Raw genomic sequence first — 15,916 nt, forward strand, 5'->3', positions numbered from 1 at the left:
CAATGTTGTGCTACCACCACCACCACCCATTACCACAACTTTTCCATCACCCCAAACAGAAACCATGGACCAATTAAGCATTAACTCCCCATTCCCTACCCTCACTCCAGACCCTGGTAACCTATGTTCTAGTTTCTGACTCCATGAATTTGCTTATTCTAATTATTTAATATAAGCAAGATCACCCAATATTTGTCCTTTTGTGTCTGGCATATTCCATTCAACATGATGTCTTCGAGATTCATCCACAGTGTTGCATTATCAGAACTTTTTATGACTGAAAATTTTATGACTGAATGATATTCCAGTGCTTGTATATACCATATTTTGTTTATCCATTCATCAGTTGATGAATATTTGGGTTGCAATCTTCCAGCAATTGTGAATAATGCCACTACGAATACGGGTGTGCAAATATCTGTTCGAGTCCCTGCTGTCAAATGTTTTGGGTATATACCTAGAAGTGGGATTGCTGAGTCATATCATGATTCTATACTTAACTTCAGAGTATTCTTTGTAATTTTCCCTTCTGATCACACCTTTTCTTCCAGGTATCTCTTCATAATCCCTTCCACCCAACCACCTCCCCAACTAAGGTTTTATTTCTCGTCTGTCCTTAATGAATAAGCTTCTCAACCACACTAATTCCTGAGTAAGCAACGGTAATATACAAAAGGCAGAAGTGGGGTTTGCGCATGCAGGCACCCTGGAGACATAGCGCCATGCACAACACTAGTATTCAATAAGCAAATGTTTAATTGGTCTTTCACTTTTTCTACTTTTTTTTTTTTAACCATTTTCTTAGCATGATGTAATTTAATTCTTCTCTGACTCTCAATCATGTCTACCTCCTGGTCAAGTTCAAACATCTTTTTCTATTCTTATCCATACGGATCTTTCTACTTTCATTTGACCCTGTTATAAGCCATCCTTCAAAATAAGTAGGTACAGATTTAAAAGTCTTTAACTTCTAAAAATACTGAAATAAGGCAAGCCATAGAGAAGGCCAAGATATATCCAGAATTTCTAAAATGAAGCAAAAACTTGACTCAAGAAGAAAAGACAGACAATCCAATAGAAAAATGGAAAAAGATTTAAGCAGACACTTCACAAAAAAAGGATACCCAAATGTCCTATAAACATATGTAAAGATGTCCAACCACATTAGTTATCAGAGAAATGCAAAAGAAATCCACTATAATACCACCAGCTGTCCAGCAGAATGGCTAAAATGAAGAAGACTGGCAATAATAAGTGTTGTTAAGAATGTGAAGCAACTGGAACTTTCATACATTGCTGCAGGGAATAAAAATTGATATATCCACTTTGGAAAACAGTTTGGCAATATCTACAAAAGCTAAATAAATGCACACCCTATGACCAAGCAACTGCACTCCTAGATATATACCCAATAGAAATGTGTAAATATACACATGTTCGCCAAAGGCACACTGTTCATCCTGTTCATCGGTACCAGTATTCATAATGGGTGAAAACAACTCAAATGTCCATCAGTGTAAGAACAGATAAATTGAGATATATTCATCCAATGGAATGCTGTGTAACAATAAAAATGAATGAAATATTGTTATAACATAGATGAATCTCAGAAAAAGAATATTGACATAAAGATGCCAGATATGAAAGAGTAAACACTATATCAGTCCATTTACATAAAATGCAAAAGCAGGTAAAACTAATTTATGGTATTAGAAGTCAAAATATTGGTTATCTTTGCAGAGACTGAGATGGGTCAGGGGGACTTCTGGAGTGCTGGTAATGTTTTATCTCTTGACTGTGGTTTCGGTTACATGGGTGTGCCCACTTCGTGAAAATTCAAGTTGTACTCATGACTTGTGCACTTTTCTCTATGTCTGCTATGCTTAATAAGAAGCTAAAAATGAAAACCACAACACATATACACACTCGTACACACACATCAAAACCCTCCTTAAGGGCAATCTACAACTTTAGATTATGAACCTGAGAGTGTAAATATGAACTGACTGGTTGTGGCGGGAAATCGGATGTTGAAAGGTAAAGGTGTAGTGTAGGAGTTCAAATTCACTCCTGAATTGTGAGTCTGGGACACAACAATAATGGTGCCTCTGCATATTTAAATGGGATTCCTTTGGGATCTGTTCCGACTTGCTAATGCTGCTGGGAAGCAAAATACTAGAAATGGATCGGCTTTTATAAAGGGGGTTTATTTGGTTACACAGTTACAGTCTTAAGACGATAAAGTATCCAAGATAACGCATCGACAATTGGGTACCTTCACTGGAGGATGGCCAATGGTGTCCAGAAAACCTCTGTTTAGCTGGGAAGGTATGTGGCTGGCATCTGTTTCGAGTTCTGGTTTCAAAATGGCTTTCTCCCAGGACATTCCTCTCTAGGCTGCAGTTCCTCAAAAATATCACTCTCAGTTGCTCTTGGGGCGTTTGTCCTCTCTTAGCTTCTGCGGAGCAAAAGTCTGCTTTCAAAAGCTGTCTCCAAAATGTCTCTGTAAGCTGCAGCTCCTCTCTCAGCTCCTGTGCATTCTTCAAAGTGTCCCTCTAGGCTGTAGCAAGCTCTGCTCCTTCTGTCTGAGCTTACATAGTGTTCTAGTAAACTAATAACACTGAATGGACGGGGCCATTCCTCCATGGAAATTATCCAAAGAAAGATCTCATCCACAGTTGAGTGATCACATCTCCAAGGAAACATTCAATCAAAAGTCTCCAACCCAATCAACACCAATATATTTCCTGCCCACACAAAACTGCATCAAAGATAATGGCATTTGGGGGGATATAATACATCCATACCAGCATAGGCTCTGTGCCAAAGAAATTATGTTTGACAAAATAAATATCAAAAGCTGGGCTGGAAATACAAAACTCAAAAGGGAAGGAGGGATGAAGGAGAGAAGGTATGAAGGATGAAGAGGATGGGCAGGAGGAGGGACAAGAGGAGCTAGAAGGATGGGGACAGGGGAAAGAAAGGAGGAGAAGAAAAAAGAAGGAGGAGAAGAGAGAGCAGAGAGGCTGGAGGAGAAGAAATCACATGAGTGAACAAAGGAGGAATATATGTAAACACAAGATAAACAGGACAAAGTAGCTGAATTAAATAATGATTAATAGGAGAGCTCATGAAGATCCACTACCTGTCTACTTACCTCAGGGTTATTTTGGGGTCAAATGACACCATGACTATGAAAACCCTTTGTAAATGATAAAGCACTACTCAAATATATAAAATTTCAGGATAACTTTTTAAAATAAATTATGGGGTTCAATCTGTCCTACGGCTGGAAAGAATCTTTGGGGCAAAATCAAGACCCAGGCAGGATATTTAACTTGCCAAACATATCTCAGGTACTTGGTCTCAGAATAAGATCTGGAACCCTGTTCCATGAACTCTTCTTCAAGTGATCATTTCACTACCCGAGTATCTATGAATATTAACACAGTTTTAAACAATTTGTACAAATTTGTAACCATTGTTTTTTAAATAGTCTGTTGACAACCATTTCATTTATCATTCGAACTGCTGTATCAAAAAGGCCTGATCAAATGTGGATTGTTCTTTCCAGATGGGAGGGGGAAGACATGGAAAGGGAATTTATTAAAAAAAAGATTGTCACTTATTTTTTGTTGGTGGGATTACCATAACCATTATCAACTATATTAATACATAATACTTTCTTCATTACATAAACATAATGAAGACCTGGTTCTCCGGAACCCAGAATTTCAAAGTAAATATATCTACTAATTGCCACAGGCTAGTCAGCAGGTCTTCTACTTGTTATTTTAATTATATAATACATGTTCATTACAACAAATTAAATACAGAAGTATACACAAAAAAGTCAGCCTTGTATCTCTTCAATCCAAGTACCTATTAAACATATAGATACATATTTGGAATTTTTCCCCTTGTATGTATGTTTGTTATTTGCTTCCTTTTTTTTTAAGAAATGATATCATACTGTACACATTACCGTGCAACTTGCTTTTTTGTACTAAAATACACCATGGATACCTTACTGTGTCCAAATCTGTAGATCTAGATTATTATTCAAGTTGTTTCCAGGTCATTGTTTTACATCCTATATATCCTCGGTTATATAACCTTAAGTGCCAATGCTTTTATTTATTATTAATTTTTGACAGAATAGATTTCTAAAGATTATCAGCATCTTTAAGTCAGTTGTAGCAATTCACACTGCCACGAACAATGTGTGAACCTGTTGGCCTTACACTTTGGACAGCACTAACATTCTTTTTCATTTCCACCAATCCACATGCAAGAAATGAGATCTCCATGTTTGTTTACATTTTCCTGACTTCATCTTTAGTCATTTTCATTTCTTCTGCTGAGATTTGTCACTTTTTTTTTAATCAACTTTAAGAAGGATTTAAATCTATAATGTAAGTGCATAGTAGGCTATCTATCTTATTCACTACAGTGTCCCACCACCTGGGCCAGTGCCTAACATAAAGTACATGCTTTAATAAATATGTATCAAATGAGTCAACATGGAATGTTAATCCTTTTTCATATATGTCATAAACATTTTCTCCCAGCCTATCAATTTGTTTGTGGTCTCTAGCTATACATGGTATTGCTGTTTGTTTAAGTAAACAAATACTATCTTTTTTTCTTTAGAGCTTCAGAGTTACTCGCTTAATGAAGTTTCCCCTATCCAGGGGCATTTAAAATATTTTTCTAAATTTTCTTTTAATATTTTAGAAGTTATTTTTTTAAATATTTAAATCTTTACCTGGAATTTTGTTATGGTGGAAAGTAAGGTATCTAATTTCTTCTACGTGGAGAGTTAACTATATGCCAATATCATTTATTAAATAAATCACCCATGAATTGAAATATTATTAAGTTACCTTACATATCACCTTTTTTGAATCTGTTTCTGAATTCTCTTTTCTATGCCACTAAGCTATTTGTCTATTCCTGTCTAATGCTTTGTTATCGTGATTACGGTGAATTAATACTAAGTATAAATATCTGGTAGGACAAGGCTCCCTCGTCTTCGTTTTAAAAATTTTTTTGACTTCTTGCACTTTTTTCCTATCATATGAACTTTCAATTCATTGCATTTATTTCCCCCACCCAGAAAAAAATTCCATTAGGATTCTGATTGTAATCACATTGATTTTTAACTGCTCTGTTGACAGCTTTCATTTCATACTAGAACATTTTTAATAAGAAATCAAAAGCTCATATTAAAGATAACTTATAAATAGAATTTTGAATTTATTTATTTTGGAAGGCATTTTTCATTATCAATTATATTTATTAAGTCCATGAGACACTTTAGAGGAGATTTTCAAAATCCAGAGAAAACCTTGCTTGGTCTCTGCTCCCACTTATTTCCAAATACAATTAAGTGGTTATTTGGCTATTTTGCCCAAAAAAGAAAAAGAATTGAGTTAGTTATCGTTAAAACAATCTAGCAGTATACTATTCTTAGTCACACTTAGAAAAGAAAATATCTTTTGTCAACAAAGAACAAGCCAGATTGAGCTTGAAAATGTGTTTTTTTTCCCCATGACATATTACATTTAAAGAGATAATCTTTATAGCAAAGAGGATAAAGCATATTTGTTTTGTGATTAAAAAAGCATTCCTGCTTTACTTATTTAATTTTTTTTTTTTTTTTCAGTTTAATGAGTTTTATTTATTGGATAAAAGTGTCATCATTGTTATGAAAAAAACAAACGCAGCTCCAGTCCTCATTTCAACCCTGTCACAGCCCCAGGGGACTGGCCCCAGTGGAAACCGTGGCCATCATATCTCGCCCTGGGGAGCGTCTCAGGTTCCATCGCGGGGCAGGCGGGCCGGGGGCTGCACTCACTCCTTGAACTTCCATTCCTGGCGGCACATGGGGCAGTGTTGCTGCACCTGCTGAGCGTTGAGCCACTTGAGGATGCAGTGCATGTGGAAGCAGTGTGAGCACTGGCCCCACACCAGCGGGCAGTCGTCGCCCGGCACTTTACAGTCGGGGCAGCAGCCGTTGAAGGCCATCCGGCAGATGCCGCAGTTCTCGTCGTTGGCCACCCAGAGCCAAGTGGCCACGCCGTTCCAGCACTTGATCTTCACCTTCATGGCTGCGCGGGGCTGCGGCGGGGACCCCTCCGGGCCCCGGAAGGCGAACCCCTGGGGCCGGGCGGCGCCGTGGGAAGTGGCGCGGAGCCGACCGCGGAGCCCACCCGGGGTCCAGCCCAGCCCGCGGGGGGGGGGCGCCGCGTGGACCCGCCCCCGGCCCGGGGAGGGGCGCGCCAGGCCCCGCCCCCGGCCCGCCCCCCGCGGCCACCGCCCAACCCCGGGCGGCCTCGCACCTTCCGGAGTCGTCACGCGCAGCGCGGCCCCGCCCGTCCGGCCGTTGCCGGGCCGCGTCCGCGCGGGAAGGTATAAAAAAAACCTACTTATTTAATTTTGACACCCAGTTTAAAGAACAAAGATTCACACAACTGTTTTTGCATAATATCATGAGCTAAACTGCAGGATACAACACCTAGCTGTTGAAATGTGCTTCCTGTTCTTTTCTCCAGAATATTTATTCCATTTCCTTCCTTCTTAGTGCCAAAAATGATACAGTAGTGGTGCTTTCAAGAGGACTACTGGCCTGGGAGTTCAGAAACAACCAAATTCTAGATTTAGTTTTACTTGCCACATCCTAGCTGTGTGACCTTGATCAAGTCAGTTCACCTTTCTGAGCCTCAGTAAAATGAGGGAATTGGACTAGATAACCTTTAGGGTCCATTCTAGTTCTCAGATTCAGTGACAGCTATGTCTTTTAAAGTTTACTAGTTACATCAGATAATACAGAAACAGAATAAATTCAAAGAAAGCAGTTGTGAAAGTAATTTTCTCACTTCTCACTTTAAAATAATGAACTATTTATAGACGGGCAAAAATGAATGCTATTTCAGTGAAGATGAAATAAGTTGCTAATTAACTTCCATATTCATCATGAATTGACATATAGAGTCTGTCATTACATTTTTAGCACAAAAATTTACCTGATCCATAGAAATGTCACTTTCAAATAAGACTTTGGTCCTTTAGAAAATGGAGCTCAACATGCTCTAGGGAGCTCAGTGAGCCATGAAAGGAGAAAGTAAGCCAAACACAGGATCTTCTAGGTCTACTCTTTGTACACCAATAGGTTTTCCCAAGCTTTCTCTGAAGAGATATTAGGTTAAGATGATGTTGGGCAAATGGGGAAATGGTATGCTGGGGGCAGGGTAAGAAAAGGTGGGCTGGGCAGGTAAGTAAAGCTTTTACTTGGTTAAAGCTTTAATTCACATCTGAATTACACTCAGGGAAAACAACATCAATTACAAATTTTACAATGGAAGAAAAGCACTTTTAATGACAATTGCAATCACAAATCAATCGTGAATCCTTGCTTTTCAAATAAATTTGGTTGTTGTTTTCTGTGCTTTCGAAACCTTAGTTTAAGATCAAGTTTCTCAAATAAAGTGGAGCTAAGAACTTATCTGATTGCCTGGGAAATCATGGTGAAATTGAGATGCTTCATTAATTATCCACATAATTTTAATACTCTGCTTAACATGATCAGTTTAACCTTGGCCTAAATATCACGTGTGGGGAGCTGAAGATTTATGGAGAGCAGAGTGCTTTTCTTTATAAATTCCTTTAGCAATATTTCAATATATCTCAGAATCTAGAAGAACCTTACACAGAGGCAGTCTAAACTGTCAATTAAATCTATGAAAAGTGGTATCTAATACAACTCTGTGAATATGAGATTTAAAAAACAGTTCCAATTATGACATAATTTATTTTTTTAGTCTAAGGTAGGAAACAAATAATCAACCAAACACCCAGAATGATTCATTCACTCATTTTTTAAAAACTCAACAAATACAAATTTTTGTCATCCCAACATCCATTTATGTTTCCCTTGCATAGGTGCTGTGAATAAATTGGGGGATGGGGGTGGGAGAGGAGGTAGGGGTGGATGGGGAGGGGAAAGAAAAAGGATGATGTGTAATTTTCCTTCCCCAAAGTAAAAATTCTTCCAAGTCTCCAATAAGGCACAACCTCTATTTCATCTGTGAACTTGGACCACCAACACCCTGACCCTAAATGGTTTTAAACGGTAGAAGAAACTGTGAAACAGAAGCATATATGACAACCCCTTTTAAAAAAAAATGTATTTGATTCCTGTCACCACTGTCTGTACCTCTCAGAGGACAGCCTAAAAGAAAACCTTAATTTATATTTGTTGAATTTTTTTTAATGTATGAATCATTCAGGGTGTCTGTGCTAGATTGTTCGCAAATATGAGTGCAATAATTCCTCTTTTAAGGAATTATTAGGAATTATTAGGTCGGTGCTGACAGAAATTCAGAAACTCCAAAGCCGGTAGCCTGGAGGATTCCATCTCTATTCTGGGCACAATAAGAAAGGACACCCCAAGTGTCACAAGTGTCACTGTTCATATGTCTCTCTACAAAGTGACTTTGCCACTTTTCATATCACTAAGTGGAATTGAATTTCTAGAATCTGGACTTGATTCTGAGACTTGTTTTGACCACTGAGATTAAACAAAAAAGGGACAAGTAGAGACCTCCTTCTGGCTGTGTTGGAAACTTGAGACCACTATGAGGATGCCTGGGCTAGCCTGCTCGAGACATGTGTCCCAGCCGACATGCAGAACCAAGTCAAGCTGCCATCTTGGACCATTCAGCCTTAGTCAAGACACCAGATGACCATGGCACACAAGTGACCCCAACAGAAGAACCACTTAGACGAACCCAACCCAACTTACTGATCCAGAGAGTCATTACCAAATCAAACGGTTATTGTTTTAAGTCAAATGAAATAATGTCAGAGATTCCCCAAGTCCCATGAAATCATATGTAAAATTTCATGAGTATGTGGCATGTGGAGATGATGACCCCACTGGCCATAGAACGACTGGCTCTAGAAAGTAAAGAAAACCCTATTTATACTATTTGTTGTCCCACTGTCCTCACCTCTTCCACATACATGATTCTGGTTGAGAGTTTGTTCACTTGGTTCCTACCTTTTCCTGGATATCTATTAGGGAGCACAGAAGTGGCCAGAAGTGGCAAGAGACCAAGGAGAGAGGTACTTTCTTCCCAAACTACCATTAAGCTTCTATAGAAAGCACTCTAAAAACCTGCTATGGACATTACCAGATTGTCACCACTTAGTCGATTATGACAATCATTTGATGCAGGAACCACTAAAATCACTTGCTCCAAGTCATAAACAGATTAAGTACACCTCAGAACTGTAAACTCAAAAGCTTTCTCCCAGGAGAAAAGGCAGCACCCCGGACCATTCTGGGCCAATCCCTCGTTTAGGTCGGTGCTGACAGAAATTCAGAAACTCCAAAAGCCGGCAGCGTGGCCTGGAGGATTCCATCTCTATTCTGGGCACAATAAGAAAGGACACCCCAAGTGTCACAAGTGTCACTCAGGAAGGAGACACGCCTGCTTGGATTGCGGTAAAGGGTGAGCGTTATAGGAGTTGTGGTGGCACCAAGGTTACGGACTGGGTTTTTCCCTCTCCCAGCTGCAGGCGTTAGATTACGGAAGACAAAGGGGACCGCCCTCTCCTCGGGGTGCTTTAAATCCGGAGGCACACTTTTTTGTCTACAACTCCGCCAACGTCTCGGCAACGAAGCTGCACCCACCCCTGACGGGCTGGCCTCCAGACCCGGTCAAATCTTCGAGCATCATCCAGACAACGACGGCAGAGACCATAACTCCACCTGCCTCCAAAGCCCGGCCAGGCCTACACTGTAGAAGCGAGGATTGACAAGTCCGCAGTCCGTGGGCATGTTGGGTGACCGTGGGGTCGGCCGCTTCGCCCAGGCCCCCCGCACACTCACTCACCAGCTTGGTGGCCCGGTACGGCCCGGGTCCCACGATGCGGTGCTCCATTGCCCGCACTCCAGTAGCGAATGCGGCCGCGCCAGCGCCGATCCCGGGACCCCGCGGCACTACAGTTTGAATCGCGAGCCCGAAGGCTCTAGGCGCTGATTGGGCGCCGCGGAGGCACGTGACGGGAACTGGGTGTGACGACCCGGAGGCCGCCGAGACCCGCAGCAGGTTGAGGGACCCACGGGGGTGCCGTGGTGGAGGGAGCTGTGGGCGCAGACCCGCCCGGGGCATAGTGCTGCCCACTCTCGTCCCAACGCACGCACACACGGGGAGTGGGTGTGGATTAAGTCGGATTCCCTGCTGGGGGCGCCCTACCACCCCCCAACTTAAACTTCCTAGCGCCCCGCCCATTCCCACACACAAGTCTTCTATGCAAAAGTTTAATGATAATGCTTAATTCAGTGGCCGAAACCCATCTGGACTCGGCAGACAAATCCTTCCTCGGCCCTTCCAAGCGCACGGTGAACCTGGAGGTACTGCTAAGATTGGGAGACGCCAAGTGGTGAAATGAAGCGAATTAACAGCTGTGCGAGTGGTGTGGCATTTAAAAACTAGATAAAGAGCTCATGCCACGAAGGAGTGTTAGATAGCCTGGAAGAAAAGTAGGAAAGAAGTGGAAAAGAGCTCCGATTCATCTTCCTATTTTCTTCTCTTCCTCGAGTAGTATTTTCCCTTGAATTTGAGTTCTCTGTTTCCTATATATATATAGCCCTTGGCTATGGACTGTAGCTGTAGAACTATGGTTCCTTTTTTTGTTGCTTTTCACCCTCAGAGTTTTCCTTCTTGGAATTGCTGGCTCGAAGTGCAATTGTTCAGAAAGACAAATGAGGTCACGACTTAACTCTCCTACAACTCGAGTTCAGACTTCAAGTCTGGCCACCTCTGAGTTCCCAGGGTAGAACACCGTTAAGAGTTGAATAAGGGATTTGACTTCCACTGAACCCCACCTCCATAACGCTCCCTTTCCCATTTGCAGCTTTAGGTGCGTATTTAGGGATGTTAAGAAAGTAGGAAAAAATTTCTGGGATGTGCATATGTATTAATTTTGTCATCAGAAAAAGCAATAAAAATATTTCTTATTTCCAGAGAGTGAATCCTTATCAGACCTTTTTTTTTTAGTTTGATCTCTGAACTCCACCTCCTTATCCTTGGCAAGAGATACAAATGGCAAATGGGGCACAGGAGGTGGAAGGAGAAAGGGAATTTCAGAGTCTTGTCCATCTGCTAGATGGTGATGGAACTGGGATCTGACACAAAACATCAAACCCAGCTTGTTGAGCATTTTCCCAAGAGTCCATTATAAGCTATAGATAATTCCTGCTACTGGAATGGCATATCCCCAAATGATGTGGATATAAGGACAAGGCAGAGGCCACAAAGATTGTCTGTGAATATAGTTTAAATTTGGCTGCTGATAGTCTGTCTTTCAGCATCATATAAAAACTAGTCAGAAATTTCTCACCCTCTCTGTGCCTAAAAAGCCAGTGCTTCTCTACCTTTCTGAACTACACCTCTCTTTCTTTCCTTAAACATATTAAGTTTGTTCCCACCTCTGAGCCTTTGCAGTGTTCCCCTGCCAGAAATATTCTTGGCCAAAGCTCCTTGCACACCATCTCCATCTCACCATTCAGGTCTCATTTCAAATGTGGCCAACCTAGAAAAGTCTTTGCTTACCTTCCTGCAAAGAGAAGTCTCACATCCCAATCCCACTGTTCGATACTTTTAGTTTTTATTCTAGTAACATATATGAAACATAAAATTTTCCATTTTAACCACTTTATACAATTCAGCGGTGGTAATTATATTCACAATGTTGTGCTACCATCACCACTATCCATTACCAAAACTTTTCTATCATCTCAAACAAAAACTCTGTACCCATTAACCATTAATTCCCCCATTCCCTGCCTCCATCCCCACCCCTGTTATCCTCTAATTTAATTTTTCTCTCTGAATTTCAATATTCTAATTATTTCATATGAGTGAAATCATACAACATTTTTCCTTTCATGTCTGGCTTATTTCACTCAACATGATGTCTTCAAGGTTTATCCATATTGTAGAATATATCAGAACTTTATTCCTTTTTACGGCTGAATAACATAATATCCCATCGTACGTTATACCACACTTGTTTATACCACATTTGATGGACACTTTGAGTGGTTTGCACTTTTGGTTATTGTGAATAATGCCATTAAAAACATTGGTGTACAAATATCTCTTCAAGTCCCTGCTTTCAATTCTTCTAGGTATTCTATGTTTAACTTTTTGAGGAACCACCAAACTAATTCCCACAAGAACTGCACCATTTTACATTCCCACCATGAAGTATGAGTTTTCTCCACATCTTCACCAACTCTTGCCATTTTCTTTTTTTAAATAATAGCCATTCTAGTGGGCATGAAGTATCTCATCATGGTTTTGATTTTCATTTCCCTAGTGGTTAATGATATTGAGCATCTTTTCCTGTGTTTACTGACCATTTGCTTATCTTCTTTAGAGAAATTCCTTCAAGTTCTTTGCCCATCTTTTTAATTGGATTGTTTGTGTTTTTGTTAAGTTGTAGGGGTTCTCCATATATTCTGGATATTAAACCCTTATCATATATATGGTTTGCACCTTTTTTCTCCCATTATGTAGATTGTTTTTTTTCACTTTCTTGATAATGTCCCTTGCTGTGCAAAAGTTTTTAATTTTGATGAAATCCTATTTACCTAGTTTTTCTTTTGTTGCTTCTGTTTTTAGTGTAAAGTCTAAGAATCCGTTGCCTGATACAAGGTCTTGAAAATATTCCCCTATGTTTTCTTCTAAGAGTTGTATAGTTTTAGCTCTTATATTTAGGTCATTGATCCATTTTGAGTTAATTTTTGTATATGGTGAGAGGTACGAGTCCACTTTCATTCTTTTACATGTGGATATCCAGTTTTCCCATTTGTTGAAGAGACTGCTCCTTTCCCATTAAATGGACCTGGCACCCTTGTTAAAAACCAACTGGCCACAGATTTGTGGGGTTTTTTCTGAACTCTCCATTCCATTTCACTGGCCTTCCACCTTACTTTTAACAGTGTTTTCATTTCTTCACAGTACTGATATGTATTGAGAATTATTTCTTTTTTTATCTTCTACCTCTAGAAAATAACGGCATTCCACCTCCTATGAGCATTCCACCTCCTCTGAGCAATTTGGACATTTGTGAGATGTTTTCTTGTTTTCAGAAAGATGTGCCACTCCTCTCTCTCTAAGCCAACTCTGCAAGTAAACTCACTGCCCTCCCACCTACATGGGGATGAGCTTGGCCCTGGCATTGTGGGATTGAGAAAAACTTCTTGAACCAAAAGGGGGAAGAGAAATGAAACAAAATAAAGTTTCAGTGACTGAGAGATTTCAAATGGAGTCAAGAGGTTATTCTGAAGGTGATTCTTACGCATTATATAGATATTCCTTTTTAGTTTTTTGTGTATTGGAATAGCTAGGAGGAAATACCTGAAACTGTCGAACAGTAGGCTTGATTCTTGAAGATGATTATATAACTGTATAGATTAAACTCTGTGACTGTGTGATTGTGAAAATCTTGTGGCTCACACTCCCTTTATCCAGTGCATGGACAGATGAGTAGAAAATTGGGGAAAAAATTAAATGAATAACAAGGGAGGGAAGGGTGGAATGGGATGTTTTGGGTGTTCTTTTTCACTTTTATTTTTATTCTTATTTTTATTTTGGGGGGAGTAATGAAAATTTTCAAAAATTGATTATGGTGATGAATGTATAACTATATGATGGTACTGTGAACAATTGATTGTACACTTTGGATGACTGTATGGTATGTGAATATATCTCAGTAAAATTGAATAAAATAAATAAATAAATAAATAAAAAGATGGGCCACTGGCATGTTGTGGGCAGGGGCCAGGAAAGCTAGGTGTCCTGTGATGCATGTCAGGCCACACAAACAAAAAATGTTTTGCTCCATGTTGTGCATGACTTCTTAGTGTTCCACTGGACATTCAAGCAACTGAAAAACATGTTTTTAATTATTTGAGTCTAGAACCTAACTTCATGTCACTTATGAACTGATTTTTGGACAGTTTTAATGCACACCAAACTTTCCAGGAATATTATACTTCATTTTGTTTAGAACTTTACCAAAAGTTGCTCACCTTGTCAAAAAATCATGTTATTAATGGCAACACAGTTTGGGTTTTGAGTAACTTATACAATATACGTGTGTCAGTCTGCATCTGTAACTGTTGAATTCATGAGAATTCTACTTACAGATGTGATATACTCATTTAACCCTTATTTCAAAGTATCGAACGTAAAGAAAAAACGATAATATTCACACTATTATCTTTACTTTTCTTCTATCCAAATTTATTTTTATAAGCAGATGCAAGCATTTGCCTATTCCATTATATTTTCCTGGGGTAATCATGCTTAGAAGTTTATTTATGTTTTGAAATGAATATTACTTTATTATAAATTACTTTCCTTTTATTTTTCCTTTATGTAAAAGAATATTATTTCTATGGGCCTGCTTCAGAGGCCTTGGGGTGCTTTACTTCAGCGGGTTACCATTGTGAGCCCTAAAATAACCTAGCAAACATCTTCCTGGACATCATTAATGAAGATGACTCTGATGTGATATTAGACAGAATGGAAGAAGACAGTGAAGCCAGGGGAACTGAAGAAGATTGCAGAAGAGATAAGCCCCTAATAGATAAATTAGCTGAATTTTATGTTAATTCCACCTTCTTCAGAGAAATGAAAGCCAAATTAGAGAAACTCTCAGGAGGTCAGAGAAAGAAAAGGAGCTCAGGCTTCAAGGACAGTTCTATGCGACCTCCTTTTGTCATCAAATCAGATGGATTTCCAGACGTTCATTGAAAAACTTACTGGGTAATCCCCAGGTCTCTGTATCTCAGATAACTGTCACTACTATCTGGGGACTGGTTGTAGGTGCCATTTTCTTTGGGCTAAACAATGAATTCAGAAGAGAGCTGCTGTACTCTTCTTGACAGCAAACCAGTGTTTGAGCAGCGTGTCAGCCGTGGAGCTCTTTGTTGTCTATCAAAACTCTTTATATGCAAATACATCAGTGGATACTACAGAGTATCATTTTATTTCTTTGGAAAACTGATATCTGATTTACTACCCATGAGGATGTTACCAAGTATTATATTCACTTGTATTATATACTTACTGTTAGGATTTAATCCAAAAGTAGAGGCCTTCTCCATCATGATGTTTACCTTTATAATGGTGGTTTATTCAGCCGGTTCCATGGGGTTGGCCACAGCAGCAAGTCAGAGGGTAGTTTCCATAGCGACACTTCTCATGACCATCTCCTTCATGTTCATGGATGACGTTTTCAGGGCTGTTGGTAAATCTCAGAACCATTGTTCCTTGGCTCTCGTGGTTTCAGTACTTCAGCATTCCTCAGTACGGCTATTTGGCTTTGCAGCATAATGCATTTTGGGAACAAAACTTCTGCCCAGGTTTCAATGCAACATAAAAATGTTTTAACTTACTCTTAAGTAAAACTGAAATGCAAAGGAGATTCTGCAGTTTATCCTGTGGCTTTTAGTGCCTCAGCATGCCAATCTCTTCTCTCTTTCTCCTGCGTAATTACCCTATTTGAATGAGCACAAAAAGAAACTAGCTTATTTTTTTTTTATCTCTGATAGACTCAAAACTCTTGGAACTGAATCTGTTTATGTCTATGAATTACCTACTAGAAAGTTAAAGCCAAATTTGTGGCCAACCCCTATAAACTATAAAAAACATAATGATAAAGTTCTTTTATTTTCGTACTTTTCTATTTTATTCTGAGGTGTTCTATGCCACAAGCCACTTCAGATCCTCTTTGGGAAGAAGTACCTCCAAGATGTTATAATCTTATATCTTAAAAAGCAGTTTTCAAAGCATTTTCACATCATCTCATTTGCTCCTTGTTTTAGTTGCCT

The 15,916-nt window shown here is 39.6% G+C and overlaps 2 protein-coding genes and 1 pseudogene across 2 annotated transcripts in view; 1 reads left to right on the forward strand and 2 right to left on the reverse strand.

The window, feature by feature from the left end:
* The window catches only part of DEPDC1B (DEP domain containing 1B), a 96,049-nt gene extending 86,112 nt beyond the window's left edge, over nucleotides 1-9,937 (reverse strand). The window contains exon 1 of the mRNA XM_037799120.1: nucleotides 9,903-9,937. The gene's annotated coding sequence lies outside the window, so the exon portion shown is untranslated. The remainder of the gene's footprint in view (nucleotides 1-9,902) is intronic.
* LOC119506159 (anaphase-promoting complex subunit 11) lies at nucleotides 5,649-6,417 on the reverse strand. Its single transcript, XM_037799121.1, has 2 exons — nucleotides 6,345-6,417; nucleotides 5,649-6,113 (listed from the first exon to the last, which is right to left on the reverse strand). Exon 2 carries the CDS (start codon nucleotides 6,109-6,111, stop codon nucleotides 5,857-5,859), a length of 255 nt encoding a protein of 84 aa, XP_037655049.1. The 5' UTR covers nucleotides 6,112-6,113; nucleotides 6,345-6,417; the 3' UTR covers nucleotides 5,649-5,856.
* Nucleotides 9,938-10,339: 402 nt separating the features above from the next.
* On the forward strand, nucleotides 10,340-15,465 carry LOC119506075 (annotated as a pseudogene).
* The last annotated feature ends 451 nt before the right edge of the window (nucleotides 15,466-15,916 follow it).

The sequence above is a fragment of the Choloepus didactylus genome, chromosome 11 (genome assembly GCF_015220235.1).
Source record: "Choloepus didactylus isolate mChoDid1 chromosome 11, mChoDid1.pri, whole genome shotgun sequence".
In the NCBI taxonomy this organism is placed as follows: domain Eukaryota; kingdom Metazoa; phylum Chordata; class Mammalia; order Pilosa; family Megalonychidae; genus Choloepus; species Choloepus didactylus.

Bases quoted from the DNA above. Each gene is read 5' to 3' on its own strand.
- LOC119506159 (XM_037799121.1), bottom strand. From the start codon at position 6,111: ATGAAGGTGAAGATCAAGTGCTGGAACGGCGTGGCCACTTGGCTCTGG.